The sequence below is a fragment of the Eucalyptus grandis genome, chromosome 10 (assembly GCF_016545825.1).
Source record: "Eucalyptus grandis isolate ANBG69807.140 chromosome 10, ASM1654582v1, whole genome shotgun sequence".
Taxonomy (NCBI): Eukaryota; Viridiplantae; Streptophyta; class Magnoliopsida; order Myrtales; family Myrtaceae; genus Eucalyptus; species Eucalyptus grandis.
The window spans coordinates 26,960,830-26,978,329 of record NC_052621.1 but is presented as its reverse complement, the minus strand read 5'-3'; the positions used below and the strand labels follow the sequence as shown (position 1 = coordinate 26,978,329).

The 17,500-nt window shown below is 41.3% G+C and overlaps 1 protein-coding gene across 1 annotated transcript; it reads left to right on the top strand.

The window, feature by feature from the left end:
- Window positions 1-2,190: 2,190 nt before the first annotated feature.
- On the top strand, window positions 2,191-4,101 carry LOC104423864 (exocyst complex component EXO70H1). Its single transcript, XM_010036303.2, has one exon. It carries the CDS (start codon window positions 2,191-2,193, stop codon window positions 4,099-4,101), a length of 1,911 nt encoding a protein of 636 aa, XP_010034605.2.
- Window positions 4,102-17,500: the final 13,399 nt, after the last annotated feature.

The window sequence follows — 17,500 nt, the reverse complement described above, 5'->3', positions numbered from 1 at the left end:
TAACTTGTCTCTCCGTTAAAAGGTTCCACAGAATTTTGAGAACGACCATCGGTTTAACTTTCTCGTGCGCGGACTTTTTTTCTTCATGCAGAAATTACAGATAAAAATAGAGTTTCCTCGTCCTTCCAACATAGTCGTCATCATGTGCCTTCATTGAGCTTAGTTAACTAATCTACAAACAGGTTTCTCACCTGAGAAAAAAAGGCATAGGACTTTATCGTGCATTAAGATTCGTTTGTTTCGTAAAAAATAATTCATTTGAAAAATATTTTTGTAAAAAAAAATCATTTGTATTAATTCAATAATCAGGTAATTAAAAAATTTCATTGTCAATAATAATTCATATCTTAATATTTTTGTGGATAATGAAGATATTGTTTGTTCATTTATTTTTGTAAGTAATACGATCATATTTTCAATAATATATTTCAAATTATTCATTTTTCGTGAAATAAACGCATTGATTGTAAAGAGTTGGTCACTACTACCAAGAGACGAGGGAAAAGATTAGGATACCATTAGCTATTGATTATAGGGGTTGATCACCACTTGTCCCTTTCCTCTTAGCTTGACTACCTAACGCACTTTCTTAATCTCAATAGGGATGGGCACCTCGCAACGATGTCTAATGAATCACATGAATTAAATTAAATTATAGGAAACTCGTTGAAGCGCACGGAAATTACTTATAAGATAACGGTGTTTGTAACAAGAATTTAACTTTTTGTTACAATTTGAATTTCAAGAGAGCATTTTGCACAATAAGAAAAGAATATTCAGCTAGCAGAAGTCAGTCTAGTCTACACTCTCGCACGAGTCAACAACTTAGACAGTGTTCACTTGGACAACATCCGGATGTTGCCACTTATGTGACAATAACGGTAAATTCTCTACTTCATCAAATACAAATATAATTTAATGTTTGAGCCACTTCCCAGAATTTATGACTTGCCTTTTACCTAATCCATGAAGGTTATAAGGGTATTCGATGAGTGCTAAACCATCTAAATTATAAATCTCATTTTCATCTATCAACGTAAATTTTTATAATAGCTAGCAGCAATTCCATAAAAAAATTCACATGGTATTAGAATAGAGAGCCACTAGTAGAATATTCATACTATTTTGTGAACATATGTGATTTTCAAAGGCAACTTCCATCTCCTACACATTTTCTAGAATATACAGAAAAATGCACGTACTCTTGGAGCGAGGTAAATACACGCACATTAGTTCATACCTTCTCATTAATCAATCAATGAAGTAATATGTCGATGATTGTATATATGCCTAGAAACATGACCGTTTTAATTCATTTACTCATGAATGTAGTTACAACTATTATAATTTCTCATTGAATTGTAAGAATTAGTATCTAAATTCTATCTCGAAACACAATGGTTTAGTAAAATCTTGTGATTAAAATGGTCCTCTTACAATACAATAAGCTTTTCTTGATTTAATTACAATCGATATAAAGATTGTAACGATTCCCAATTTTACTATACTAAAGCCGCACTTTCAAGGAAAATAATAATACATGCCAAGCTACATCTCATATTGTATGAACTCAAACATCTTTGAAAGTCCCTTAATCTGTCTCTACATAGAAAGGTACTCACGAAATTCTACAAACGAGCTTCCCATGTGATATTTTCTCCCGCCCCACATCTTTAGACAGCTTTTCTCGCTTTACGGGGTGAGATCAACGCACGAGCTTTGGTGGGGGTTGTGCCTCGGAGAGAAGGTAGAAAAAAGAGAGCACAGGGGCTTTCTGGCATGCAGGTCGTCGTGATGAGCTGGTCGACGCGACACCTACGGACAAATGGCTGGGAAAGATGGGCAAATCATTAGCAGTACCCTGTAGGCGGTAACTATCTCAACGATATACTAGTCCATTAAAAAAGATCCCCTTTAAGAAATGCTGCCCCAGTTGCACGTAATATTTTCTTGTAGAGCTTTCTAGAATAATAATTTTTGGGCCATAAATTATTCAAGGAACGAACCCTAATTGTTACGGATCTGCTTCATTAACCATTACTACTGCTGATGATTTTCCCATCTTTCCAGCCATTTCTCAAGAAACACGGTTTAACGACTGTCACCCAATTCTCTCTCTAATCTGCACAGTTCATAGAAGCTGATACAAAAGACATCGATTTACACACATCAAAAGTAGTAACACCAGGCATGCTGAGAAAAGGAAAGAGGACCAGCTTCTTCAAGCCATCGCCCTCCGACCGTGCTGCGAGGCCCGCTACAGGCAGCGAGCCTTTCGCCGACGTGTTAATGGAGGAGCGGATCGCAAGCGTGGAACCTTTGATCAAGAAGTGGGCCACCAACTCCTCCAGCACCTCCGGATATGCTGGCGCCACTTTTCTCTTCCACGAAGGGCGCCACGAAGCCGCGCTCTACCTGAGCCACGTCAAGGACCTGCACTCCGCAATGATGCGCTGCACCGGTGAAGTCTCGAACTCGGGCGTGATCGTGCGGGCTCATGAGCTGTTGCAGACCGCAGTGAGGCGGCTCTCCCTGGAATTCCACCAGATCCTGTCGTCGCATCTCCCGTATCCTGACCACGCCGAATCGTTCTCAAGCCAGTCTTCGCGATCCTCTACCCTATTGAGCTTCTCGGACTTCGAATACGAGTTGGAGGGCAAGTTATCGACGAAGAAGTCCATTGCTGAGCCAGTAATGCAGGAAGAGGAGCGAGTTCTTAATGCAGCGGTTTCCTATGTAAAGACCATTGCAGACTGCATGATTGCTTGCGGGTACGGCAAAGAGTGCATGGATATCTACAAAATCGTGCGAAGATCAGTCGTCGACGAGGAACTGTATCATCTAGGGTTCGAGAGGCCGATAGACTCTTGGCAGATGCAGAAGATGGATTGGAAGGTTTTGGAAGCGAAGGTGAAGAGCTGGCTGAAAGCTGTGAAGCCGGCGGTCCAGACGCTCTTCTATGTTGAGAGGATGCTCTGCGACCGGGTCTTCACCACTGCGCCCGCCTTGGTCAAGGAGTCCGTCTTCTCCCACGTTGCGCGGGACGCCGCGGTTGCGCTGTTTGGGTTCGCAGAAGGGGCGGCGAAGGCTATCAAGAGGTCTCCCGAGAGAATCTTCTGCCTGCTCGACCTCTACGAGGCCATCGCCAACCTCTGGCCGGGCATCAAGGCCACCTTCTACTACCACGCAACATCCGCCGTCAGATCACATGCGATCAATTCACTTAGCAAGCTTGGCGAGGCGGTCCGCGTGACGCTCAGCAACTTTGAGGCGGTCATCCAGAAGGACTCCTCCAAGAAATCAGCAGTCCCCAGTGGCGGCATCGACCCGCTCACGGTCAACGTCATGAACTACCTCGTCTTGCTCGCGGACTATGGCGGTGTCCTCAAAGACATACTCGTCAAATGGCCCGTTGATGGCAGCCCCAAGCACCCGGGGTTCCCAGACTCCTACTTTCCCGGCTGTGACCCTGCCACCTCCATCACTGTTGGAGTCAGCGATGCGTCGGCGAAGTTCGCACGGTTTGCACAGCTCGTTGACGTCCTACTGTGTAAGCTCGACGTGAAGGCCAAGCGGTACAAGGACGTGGCTCTCTACTACCTCATCCTCGCCAACAACCTCCAGTACATCGTCAACAAAGTGGCTCAGTCCAGCCTGAAGCACCTCCTCGGCGAGCACTGGGTGGCGAACCACGAGTCCATGGTGAAGCTCTACGCTAGCAACTACGAGCGGACGGGATGGAGCAAGGTCTTCGCTTCCTCGTCCGGTCCGAGTGTTGAGATTTCTTTGGGCCAGGCGAAGGAATCGCTGAGGAAGTTCGACGCGGCGCTGGAGGAGGTTCAGGCCAAGCAGGTGGGATGGGCCGTGACCGACCGGAAGCTGAGGGACGACATCGTGCTGTCACTGGCGGAGGAGCTCGTGCCTGCTTATCGGCGACTCTACGACGGCTGTCCGAGGGGAGATCCGGTGGTCAAATTCACTCCTGATGATTTGGATAATTACTTGGCTGGCATGTTGCGCGCCACTGGCGGTGGCTCCGTGACCGTGTCGGAGGCGGCGTCGCGGTCGTCCAGCCGCTGGAATGGAAAGAGCATTCCATGATATTTTTAAAAAAATCAACTAAAGTATTGTACAGTTATATGCTTTGGAGATTCGAACATGTTTGCGAACGTTCCGCGTTCCTTCCAGATTTTTGCGGCGGGATGCTTGGATTCTAACTGCTGCCTGGGTCCCTTCAAAGGACTTGATGGAATATTAAGGTTGTTGGGTGTATTCGATGTACTACATAACGTGAGTTTAACATGGCGTGACGACGAGCTCCTGTTTCCTTCGAGACACTATATAGGACACACGACACCAATCTTCGGCACTCGAAGCTCCTTTTAGGGGCGGAGGGTGGCGAGAGATGAAGCGATGGCTGCCGGGGCAAATAGCATTTGAGGATTTCTCGTCATGGAACGGTCTGGTTAATAATCTCGACTCTTGTAGAGGAAATTAAAGGAAGTAGCGTGTTAACGTTTAATATTCTGCTATGGACAGTGGACATCCATAAGAAGTATTGAATTAAAGTGGAGTGCACTTGATTACTTCTTATAAGCTCTAACTCTTGGGTTACCCCATAGTACTCATGAAGCAAAGTAATTTAGGGTGTTTCCTCTAACGACTTTCATTCTTTTTCTAACTCGCTTTTTTCATTTTAGCGTTTGACATCGGATTATTGTGCATGCCTGTACAGAGTTCCTCAAATATCAAAAGATTTGTAAATATTCATGAAATTTTACTGCACTCATTTAAAGGGAAAAATTGACCCGAATGATTATATTGGAATTTCGAGCAAAAAATTTAATACTAAAGTGGTAAAATCAAAATATTTAGGATTTCGTTAACCATTGTACAACTTGTCTAATGCACTATTTAATTTCACTTACCATCAAATAAGGGTTGATAAAAAGGCTAATGGAAACTTTTGTTTATTTGGAATGTGTTAGTTTTACTTTTCCAGAAACAAATGAAAACGAGTTTTGTATTTTGATAAGAGTTTAGCGCCGCCCCCTGCCTTGATCCTTGTTTCGCTTTATTGCGTGTATTTTATAAATCATGTCGTCGTCCATGGGTCCTTTTACAGTCCCGTCGGAGAAAAATGGACCGGATCTTGCTTAATTGATTGTAACTTTCCTTTGGCATTCGTAATCGCCTCACTAATAGTAATAGCCGTTACATATCATATCATAAACAGAATATAATTTCCCTTTTTCTGTCGCAAGTTCTGTGGATCATATAGATCGCAATATTCCAAGGAAAAAAAGAAATCTGCCTGTGTCCATAGTGAATTTCTTTCCCTATTGTTAGTAAATTACCTAATGAATCATACCTCGGTGTAGTAATTAATTTGTTTCGTATCTTCAGGGGACATAATTTCCATGTGCTAGTCATCAGTTTTCTGAATTCTATGATTCGTAATATAAAAGAATAAACACTAATCTATCTAAATTAATAGCGAATCTTTTCTTAATTGTTAGTATCCCAAACGAACAATGGAAGTGAAATATGCTTGCCTTGTTCAGAAAGTGAAGCTGCCGCTTTTTACTTGAAATAATAAAAAAAATTGTTCCAATATTACGTAATAGGTATGATTCATAATGTATATATATTTTGATCCTTGATTGATTCCTAATTGTGATTCCGATCTCATAAATAATATAGTAAATCGTGGGCACAAAATATTTCAAGGAAGACGATATTATGTATATTCTTTCCGTTTTTCATTTCTTGTATTATAAATACAGTCTTAGGCTTGTATAATCTACAGATCAATAAAAATACAAATACATTTTCCTCATTGTTCCACGTTTCCTGTCATGATATCAGAGCATCGATTCCGACCTAACTTCCGCAAATATTTTTCTGAGTTGCCCACGATTGTCTTCTAGATTGTTGCTGCAAATCCCGTCCTTCAAAACAAATTATCACCTCGGGTTGGAATTCGGTTTTGTTCAATATGCAAAATCCAAACAACAATTGAGGCAAAGATCCGACCCTACCTACAAGGGAGGAGTCGTCCAACCACATCCGAACATATCGATCAGGCACAAGAAGAGAGAGAGTCTGACCAACCTCTACTCCAACCACGTCGTATTTCCCTGTCTCAGCCCAATGGCCATTCATACCATGGATTCCAGTCCAAGGCCCATGGATTACCGGCCTCAATTAATAGTGTGCGAGTTACGGCCCACCAAGACAAGAAACCAATTCAAGGCTCCACTCGAATGGAGATCCAAACCCAAATTTTCCGGGTCACAAACCCGAATTAGAGCCGAGAGGAACGAATCCCTACGGGGGTCTTCAACCTGATTTCGTGCTGTTTGCTTTTATGATCGTGGAAGAAAGAATATTAACAACGGTGATTTATACATGATCAACGCGTTTCTCCATCCCTGATACAGGGTAATTCCCTTCAACCATATATTTAACATCATTCATTTTAAGCGAGATGTCAATTTTTGCAATTTTTGCACATGGGCGAGATGCACAACTTGTAACCAACAGTATAATTGACAAGATTGGAGGAAAATACAGCTCTATATTGATTTCAGAATTGTCCATAATTAATTTTGTCTTAAGAGTATCATAAAATAAATGCGGGAGTTCCTTCTTGTCTCATAATATATGTAGTCATTTGACATGGATTGATTTTCATTCAATCGACGGATTAATGGCTCAATATATTCAAAGCCCAAACCATATGGGTCATAAGGCCCAAATAGTCATAATGGCTGAAATTATCGTGGATAGCTTTCGAACATACTAAAACACGGTCTATTCACACTTTAAAATAGTCCTAAATCTAAACGTGGAAAAAGAAAAATTAATTCAAGTCTTCACAAATCATGAGAAAAACATATATGATTTTACATATTAATATGTTTACATCAGAATACATTTTTGAATTTTTACAAGAGAAAAAGTTGAGATATACAAGTGGCGAAAATTACAAGAGATAGTAAATAGAAATAAAAGTCGCTCCAAGCCATTTGTATCTACTTATGAATTTGAGTAAATTATAAGATATTCAAGGTGGGGAATACATTTTGCAAAGAAGTACTGCTGAGGCTTATAATTGAGCCATTAATCCATCAATTGAACGAAAACTAATTCATGTCACCACCGGCCCCCACCCCACCCCGTCGCCACCGCCGCCCCAATTCGCCACTTGTTGACTACCGTCTGCTTTGAGAAGTATTCATTTTTATAAGTGCAAAAATTCTTATAATCCAAGCAATTGAAAAGGGATTTTCATTTTTCCATTCGAGGATTCCTTCTCACGGAACCAAACGTGGCCAAATTCTAATGTTGACTCTCATTGAAAAGAAGTAAAGAGAGTAATGTGTTAACTTGTAATATTAAATAAGATCCTTTTATGGACAACCGTTAGAAGTATTGAATGAAAGAGGGTTTTTTTTTTTTTTTTTTTTTTTACTCTATGCCTACTCTACACTCACTCGCGACTTGTGCCCTGTCTCGTGCGGGGCATGGGAGTCGCAACCCACTCGAAACTTACGCGTCCCTACCCCTCATCCCCCGAAAAGGTGGGGATTTAAACCCCTCACCTCCCCTTCCATGTTGGAAGTTGTTGCCAGGTTGCGGGCGAACCCCCAGCCAGTGGTTATGAAAGAGGTTTTTGTACTTAGGCTTTGTTTGTTTTGCGAAAAAATAAATAATTTGAAAAATATTTTCCTAAATATAATCACTTGTATCGTTATAAAAGTGAACAAACAAAATATTTTCATCATTCACAAAAATGTTAAGACATAAATTATTATAAATAATGTAAATATTTTTTATTAACTAATTATTTTAAGCAATACAATTAATCATTTTTAAGAAAATATTTTATAAATCATTCTTTCTTTTTTTGCAAAATAAATGGAGTCTTAATATGATTGTCTATAAGCTCTACCTCTTTGGTAAGTACCCGTGAAGTAAGTGCTTTAGGGTGCTTTTCCAAACGACTTGGTCATCAACCCTGGAAATAAGGTTTCATGGCCGAAGCATAAACTATCAAATCCAAACATGGATTTCTAGTCATATTTTATCTAAAGAGGAAATCATTTTTTTAAAATTTAAATATAAATTTTTCGTTAACTCATTTTATTAAGCTAACGAAAAAATGAGGAAAATAGTTTTTTCTCACGAAACAATCGAGCGCACGGACCATAAAAATTACTGATGGAAAAACGAGAGATATATTTTTCTCATGAAACAAAGAGATATAGCCAATAAAAGTTATTGATAGAAAATCTCAAAGTAGAAATAACCAACCATGTCCCCTCCCCTCCCCCTCCGCCCTTTTATACAGGGCGTAGAGCATAGGGACCATAAAAATTTAACGTCATCCCTTAAGTAAGGTGTGATCTACAATTTTGATTAACGCAAACTTTGGATTACGAGAAACATCAACAGTTGCTTGTCAAAAAGGTCGGTAATTTCTTGTTTAATGAATTATTAAGCTTTTCGAACCACATTAAATTTGATGGTGGGGGGCCACGGCCATGATTCGACCGAGACCACTTTCTCTCCTTATCTCTCTATCTAAAAAGGTCAAAACACTCAGAGAGAGAAAATTATCATTTTCTTAAATTTAAGTATGATTTTTCTGCTAACTCATTTTTCTATAAAATAAACCGATAATGCCAATAAAAGTTACTGATGGAAAGTCTCAAAGGAAACCTAACCCGATCGAGTTTGTCCCCACTTTTTCGTACCAGTTTAGAAGCTGACGTCAACCCATACATAATGTTGATTCTACAGTTTTGATCGGCGCAACTTGGGATTAAAAGAAACATCAGCAATAGCTTGTCAAAAAGGCCCATAATCTCATGTTTCACGGACAATTGAGCTTTCTGCCGAACCTGATTAACCTCATGATTTGATTGACACCACTCTCTCTCTCTCTCTCTCTCTCTCCCCCCTTTTCTGAAAGGTCAAAACGCCCGTCATCAAAGACAGTCTGAACACGATCGTTTCCTGGAAATTCATAGATCCGTTCCAGTCCTGCCAATCAGACAAGAAGAGTCAAAAGGCCGCCCAGTGAGAACTCGCGGTCCACTTGAGACCAACTTTAAGATTTGGACCGACTGATTTATGACAGTGACTCGCGAGTCAGCTCTTGGTGTTCACACGAATATAATTACCTGGAAATTTCTGTCCCCTTCCCATGCGGCGCTTTGCTCTTTCTCCGTCAAGAAGAACGTATCTGCTTCACGTTAGAAAAGTAAGTACAAGATTTGGCTGTCATAACAATCATTAGGCTACGGTTTAGAATAATGATACGATTTTGTAAGTCATAAATTTTTTAAAAAATAAACCTCGTGATAATTTTAATCTATTATGAAAATAATATATGTTATTAATCACAAAAAAACTAAATAATCAATAATTATAAATTATTATGAGATCCGTTCTTTCAATGAATTATTATTCTTAGAATGACTTAAAGATTGTTATGCTAATAAAGCATTTTCTTAAAAGTATATCACATAAAGGCATCTTATTTGGAGTGTAAGGGTGTTTTTTTTTTTTTTTTTGGTCGAAAACGGGTGATTTCTTTCATTCATTCATCCGAGAATTACAAGACAAAGGTAAATAAACTTCAGAACATAGAATATCCCTAAGAGTCTGGGGATGGTAAGACATCCAATTGAGGGGGAGTTTTTTGGTTCGATGTGCTTTTGCTATCCAATCGGCGGCTCGATTTCCTTCCCGAGGGCAATGGGTTGTCTTTGCTTGGCTGAATTGGGCTAGAATGCTTTTTCCTTCCTGGACTAGATTCCTCACTTCCCAAGATGCCTCTTCACGGCCCAATAGGCTCTCCACTACAGTTAAGTTGTCACTTTCACATACGTAATGTACCGTTTCCTTTTGCCTTCCCCACACGTGAGTCTCTTGGATTTGCTTCAGAAATTTCAGACCCTTTACAGCAGCTAGGATTTCAGCTTGAAGAGGAGTTTCCGCTCGAATCTCGCACGCGAAGCCTGCCACTCGAGTTTCTGAGTATTCCAGCAATCGAACTCGGGATTTCGCCCCCCACCCATGACGCATCTACGTTTAATTTCAGGTTTGGGTTTGTTGGGGGCAACCATCCTGTATCTTCCTTTCTAGATCTGGATCTTGATTTGCTGTTGTGTGGGTTCCATTTGATGTAGGTGGTGACGTGGGCTCTCACCTCCTCTAAGATGGCTATGGGATTCGGTTGAAGTCCTCGGAAGACGGCGTTATTTCTCGCTTTCCACATAGACCAGAGGATTGTAGCAACTTCCTCTGTTTCTGGTGAGATTCCGGTTGCTGCTATTGGAGTTCGGTTGCTGTCTTCGAAGAGATCAAGCAGCCACTTGTCTGCTCTGGGGACATTTTGTGAGCTGTTAAGGTGTTGCAAGGCTGGGTCAACCCATATTCCTTCTGTCCAGCCGCATGAGAAGAGCAGGTGTTCAATTGTCTCCGTGTACTTGGCGCAGAGCGGGCATATTGGGTCCGGTAAGACTTTTTTCTTGTAGAGTTTTTCACGCGTTGTTAGGGCGTCTTGACACATGCTCCATAGGAAGGTGCGAATTTTGGGGGGTGTTCGGATATTCCATAAGCTCATCCATAATTTTCTCGGTGGTTGGAATGATGTTGAGGCTGTGTTTGTGGCTGCCTTGAATGACTTGGATCGCTCTTTGTTATAGCCGCTCTTGACTGTATAGCCCCCAGTTTTGTTTGCTGTCCAGTGTAGGGCGTCTGCCTTGGGGAAGGGACTAATGGGGGTTGCTAGTATCTCCTCGACAACCTTTTCTGCATAGAGGTTCTGCAAAGTTTGCTCTTTCCACGTTCTTGAGTCAATATTTATTAGTTCAGCCACTTTGTGCGGCTCATCTCTATTTGCAGGCCCTCCAATGATGCCAGAGGGTAGCCACTTGTCTTCGCGGATTTTTATAGTATTGCCGTCCCCCACAACCCATCTAAGCTCGGGTTCGATAACTTCTCTCCCAGTTACTATACTCTGCCATCCCCATGACGGTCTAAGCCCTTTTTTGGCTTTCCAAAAATCCCCATCTGGGAAGTATAAACCTCTGAAAATCTGACTCCATAAAGCTGAAGGATTCTGATGTAACCTCCAAGCTTGTTTACCCAACATGGCTCTATTCAAGGTTTGCAAATCTTTAAATCCTAAGCCTCCTTCATCTTTTCTGAGTTTCATCACTTCCCATTTTTTTCAGTGCATGCCTTTCCTGACGTCGCTTTGTTTCCACCAAAATGATGCCATTCTTCTCTCTATAGCATTACAAATAGAGTTTGGTATCTTAAAAATCGACATGGCATACTGGGGGATGGCTTGCACTACGCTCTTTATCAATGTTTCTTTTCCTGCTTTTGAGAGAAATTTTTCTTTCCATCCTTCCATCTTCATGTTGATTCTAGCCAAAATCCAGCTAAACATGTTTTTCTTAGATTGACCCCAGTCCGATGGTATTCCAAGGTACTTCCCGGTCTTTTCTATAATTGGAACACGTAGTTCTTGGGCCATATTCCCCTTCAAGCTTTGTGGACAGCCACTACTAAAAGCGATTCCAGATTTGTTTAGGTTGACGGCTTGACCAGTTGCATAGCAATATTGGTTTAGAATTGCTGCCAGCTTTGACATTCTCTAACCGTTCCATCCAGAAAGAAGATTGCATCATCAGCAAATAACAAGTGGGATAATGTTGGGCAGTGCCTGTTTAGAGTGATTCCCTTTAGGCTTCCATCCGCTTGTGCTTTGTGCATCAACCATGATAACACATTTGCCACTAATATAAATAGGTAAGGTGATAGTGGGTCTCCCTATCTAATGCCTCTTGTGGGGGTAAAAACCTGCGTGGGTTCTCCATTTACTTTCACGCAAAACGACACCGTTGTGACACACTTCATGATTAGATTGACCCATCGTTCGCAAAAGCCCATTTTCAGCATACAAGCTCTCAAGAAGTCCCATTCAATCCTATCATATGCCTTCTGCATGTCTAGTTTAAGAATGGCTTGGAACTTCTTTCTTCTCTTTTTAATCTTCATTTGGTGCAATACTTCCTGTACGATGAGGATGTTGTCTTGGATTTGCCGGCCTTGAACAAATGCGCTTTGTTCTGTCGCTATTAACTCATGGAGCCATGGTTTTAGTCTATTTGCCATCACTTTTGAGATAATCTTGTAGTTGAAATTGCATAGACTAATAGGCCTAAACTGGCTGATTTCCTCAGGATTTTTAACCTTAGGAATTAGAGAGATATGAGTCAAATTCAAGTTTGGGTCCAAAGTACCTATGTCAAAGAAATTCTGGACCATGTGGAGTGCATCTTCCTTATTTCTGCCCAATAGCTCCTGTAGAATTGCCCATTCATTCCATCCGGCCCCGAGGCTTTTGTTGCTCCTAGTTGGAATATAGCTTCTTTAACCTCCTCCATTGTGATGATGGCCATCAATCTTTCATTCGCCTCTTCTCCGATTGGGCTCAAGCATTGATCAAGGATAGGTTGGAAGTTCCGGGGTCCTACCGATTCATATAGGTTTCGATAGAAGTCCCTTATATGATTTTTGAGAGAATTTGGTTCTCTACACCAACTCTCTTCATCTGTCTTTAGCATTGTTATCCTGTTGCGATGCCTCCTCTGGATTGTTGTTGCGTGAAAATATTTGGTATTTTTGTCGCCCCACTTCAGCCACTCAATACGTGATCTCATCCCCCAGTACATTTCCTCTTGTTTCCATAGCTTTTCAATTTGTTCCACTATCTCCTTGCTTTCTTCTTTGCTGGTTTTAGTTCCTGGTTTGTTGTTTATCTCTGTCAGTTTCCTTTTCAGCCCTTTTATCTGGTATGATGCATTGGAGAATTTCCCCAGACTCCATAATGCTAGTTTTTTTTATACTTCTAGGAGTTTTCCTGGGAGACTTAGCTGCTAATACTTGTTCCTCTTGCCATGTGCTTCTTATTATTTCTCCACATTCCTGTTCTTCCAGCCAATAGGCTTCAAACTTGAAAGCCTTTTTCCTTTTGTTTTGCAACGGGTATAAGCGGAGCAATAGCGGGCTGTGATCAGATCCCACGGCAGGTAGCGCCACCACTTCGCATTCGGAAAGGCCACCCTCCACTCCATGGTACATAAGACTCTATCTAGCCTTTTCCTTACTAGTGCATCGCCTTCTCTCTTGTTTGTCCACGTGAAGGCGCATCATTTGCTTTCCATGTCCATGAAGGAACAGTTGTTTGTGAACTCCCGGAAAGCCGTAATTCTGTGATGATCAGCCTCTCGCCTTCCTTCTTTCTCCCAATTATACATAATTTCGTTAAAATCCCCCATACATATCCACGGGAGTTGGTTCACAATATGAAAACTTTTTATTTGTTCCCAAAGTGCTAACCTTTCTTGAAAATTCGTGGATGCATGGAGGAATGTGATTCTCATATGTTTCCCGCTTTTCGGTTCTATGCAATCTAAATCAATGAGTTCTTTTGAGCTGAAATTCACATGGATTTCTACCTCTTCTAGCCACATAATAAGCAAGCCTCCTGCAATTCCTACCGGCTGTACAAGATGGGAGTATGGGAACTTGAGCCGTCTTCTTACCCTTTCCACCAGCAACTCTTTGTTTTTTGTTTCCATTAGAAAAACTAGGTTGGGCCTTTCTTGAGCCACTAAGGCTCGAAGCTCTTGAACCGTCAAGGGATTGCCCAGCCCTTGACAGTTCCAGCTCAACACCCTCATGTCGTTGTCGGTGGCTTATTCGGGCTAGCCACCAGAGCCCATTCCTTTCCTTCTCTAACCACCTGAACAGGGGTCTCTAATAGATCCTTGTCGCGACCCAATTTTTCGGGGTGTGAACCACCTAGGGTTTGGCTAATGGATTGTTAAGCCTAAACTTAACTCGGGCTCTCCCAAGCCCATACCAATTCGCGACTTTAGGTTCAAGTTTTTTTAACATGCAATTGATTTTTAATTAGGAGTCGCCACTAATCTATTTTTGGTGGGTCGATTAGAAACCCAAGTAAAGTAATGGGAGATTTACTTTACTCCTACGAACCAGAGATTTATGAGTTCGGGGACTTGGTTACGCTAGATTTCTCTAACGCCCTTTCGGTACCTTTTCTTTTATTTTTGAAAAAATGTTTGGCAAGCAACTTGAATTGATTTTAAATCTATTTTCCTAACATGTGATGTGATCATGCGGGTGTGCAAACCACCAATTTAACACCCAAGAAAAGCAATGAATAAATTGCAGGACTTACCTCATAGCAACGAAAGCATCTGCGTTGTTAGATCAAATTCACATCATCAACCCTAGATATGATTTCTAATTAACACGCAATTTCTTTTTTGGTTTTCACTTTATTTAATGTGAATCATGCTTTATGCAATGCATGCCACTAATTTAACATGAAATGATATGACATGGCAACATGACTTTAGCTATATGACCTAAGCGATATGACATAAATAAGCATGTAATCTATCCTAAAGCATGAGATGGATTTATTCTAAAAATAATTTTTTTTTGTATTTTCCATGAGATTCAAAATTAAAGAAATGCAACACTTAAATATGCAATCTAAATTAATCTAATGACCTAATTCTAATGACGGGCAATTTCTAATGAACCTAACAAAAATTACTAAATGACGTGCATTGTATGAACCTAATTCTATACGACGTGCACATGATTTTTATTTTCCTATTCTAAACATGCAAGATAACCCTAAAACGAGGAATATTCTAAAATGAACCTAATCTAACTCAGTTTTTTTTCTTTTCTTTTACGGGAGCAATCAAAATAAGACATCAAGAACAGCACGGCAACAAATCAGGCAATATATCATCCATGTCCATTTTGGAAATAAATTGACGAATCGTATCTCGTGCATGAGATCGGATTGGCCAATTTCAAATAAAATCGCGAATCGTATCTCGAGCGTGAGATCGGATTGGCGATTTTTCCGTGCGATTGCAAGTCGTATTTCGAGCGTGAAATCAGACTGTCAATCATATGCACGTTGCGAAATTAGGAAAATTTCCTAATTCATGAGGGATCAAGAGATCTTTTGGATATAGCAATATCGATCAAACATTCAAAGAAAGATTGCGATATTACGAATTAGGCAGCGAGATATATGAAAATCAAATTGATCAAGAGTCTTACCTAATTCAAGGATATTCTTTCCAAATTTGGACCAAGCGCAATTGGACCGGGATCGCAACTGGCTCCTTGACAGTGAATGGCGGCAAGCGTTATGTGCATGGTGACGATGCTTCACGGTGGTATGGTTGGTGGCGACGACGGACGGCTCACGGACTAGGACAGCAAGGCATGGCTGGACTTTCGCTGCTGCTCATGGCATGGCTTATAATGACGTTGCGAGGATGGCGGACAAATATAGTGTGGCTATTTTTCTTCACTGAGATTTGCACATAGCCACGTGCCCAAGCTGCTCACGCTCATCTGGCCAAAGAAGATTCTTTTGCATGCATGAAGTAAAATCACAAAGAATCACACGTTTTATTGTCCAATCCGGACAACATGCAAAAGAAGATAAATTCACCACTTGGAATTATTCAATCGAGATTCTAGTAATTCTTTTGATCATGAACTTTAGGCTCGCCAAACGGGTCAGCGAATTTGGCACAGCAAGGGGCTGACCAATTACCTACAAAACAAAACAAAAACTCATTCGTCTGGCTCGATCTGGGGACGGGCTCAATAGTGGTGCAAAAATCAGCAGGTGCTCGACGGTTGCGTGGCCGCTCGTCGAGGACAGCAGATTAGTCATGAAAGAGCAACGGCAACGTCACGGCATCAGGCCTGAACCACTACAGAATTGTCGCAGGGGACTCCACCAATGTTGGACAACGACTGACTTTGACTGTGGACTGAATTTTGCTGGACCGTGGCAAGATCGTTTGAAAACCTGCAAAATTTGGTCAAAGAAAATTTGTTTGGACTGCCTTCAACAGATCATGCACGAGAGAGACCACATCTTGTGCTTTTTATCATAAGCTCGTGTTCAGCCTATAAGGGCTCCCTTTGTGCACGTCCACTCTTCTCCCTCTAGGTGAAAGTGCTTGACTTTGTGGACAAAAATTGCAGAGATTGAAAAAAATTCCCCCTTTTAATATATGGCCGTCTCATGGCTTAACAGCGAAGCTCCATGGCTTCGGATGAAGCTCGCCACGAAATCTTGATCTTGTCGAGTAGTGATTGGGCTTTGCTGAGGATTGCTTAATTGGACGAAGACCTCGATGGAATTGCTGGAACTTAAGAGTATAGGGCTCGTGGCACGTCTGGGCAGCAGCGACGGCAGTAGTTGGGGTAGCGGTAGGTGGTGGTCGATCGCGAGACCGAGCTTCACGCTTGAAGATCCCCACTTCTCCCCTTTTCGTGAATGTTCTTCTAGCGTCCGCGAGAGAGGTGGAGCTGTGTATCCATTGATGAGGGGATGAGATCATGAACAAATATTGGAGAGAGAGAGAGAGCTCTCCCTTGCGAACGTGTTCTCTTTTCCTTCGAGTGGTGGCCGTTTGTATCGATTGTGTGGCCTCCTAAACTTCGTGGTTGTTGATCAAGGCTTGACTGGAAGTGAACGCTGTTGCTCTATCATCGGGGAAGATCACTGGAAAGCTGGTCGTTGTCAATGCAACAAACGATCGGCAGCAAGATCGGTGTCAAGGTGCGGCCACGAACTCAGCAAAGTCACGGCCGTGAAGAGCTTCTGGCGGAGCTCCCTCTCCGCTCTCGATTCTCACGTGTTTTCTCTCTCGTATGAAGAATGCCCCCTCTCAAGACGTCCCATTGTCTTTCCTTTATATTCATGAGAAGATTGAGCTCCAAGACAAAAATTGAACTTCCACTTTCCTTTACTGAATTATGCACGATTCCCCTCTATTTCTTTCCACCTTTGACCATGCAAAATATATTCTCCTTTTTTGGCCTTACGTAGTCAGGCCATATGTAACCCATCCGCATCCTTTTCTTTCCTTTTTTTTTCTTTCCTACAAACAAGAGAATCGGCCGCTGCAATATTCGAAGAATTATGGCCATATGAAATATTATGCTGATGATAGCCTAATTAATTTCCAAGTTGAGCACAATGTAATTTTCAGTTATGGACTCAGCTTAATTAATCTCATTTCATGGACTCAAACATGGTAATTAGGCCCGAAACCATACCTGCACCGATCCAATTATTTCAATAAGCTCAGAACTATTTGCTCAAGCTCATATACCTAAATCCACCTCTCGCCAGTTCAATTTATATGCAAAATGTATTTAATACTCTTAAAAACTATATGCTATGCAATTTAGTATTTTTTTTTAGGGGTTAAAATTAATCCCTAATTTTTAATGCAATAAATAAATGACTGGGTCGCCAAAATTTAGGTGTCAACAATCCTCCTCATCTATCAGTTCTATGGCAGATTCTTGGATCCTCTTTTGTTTCTTT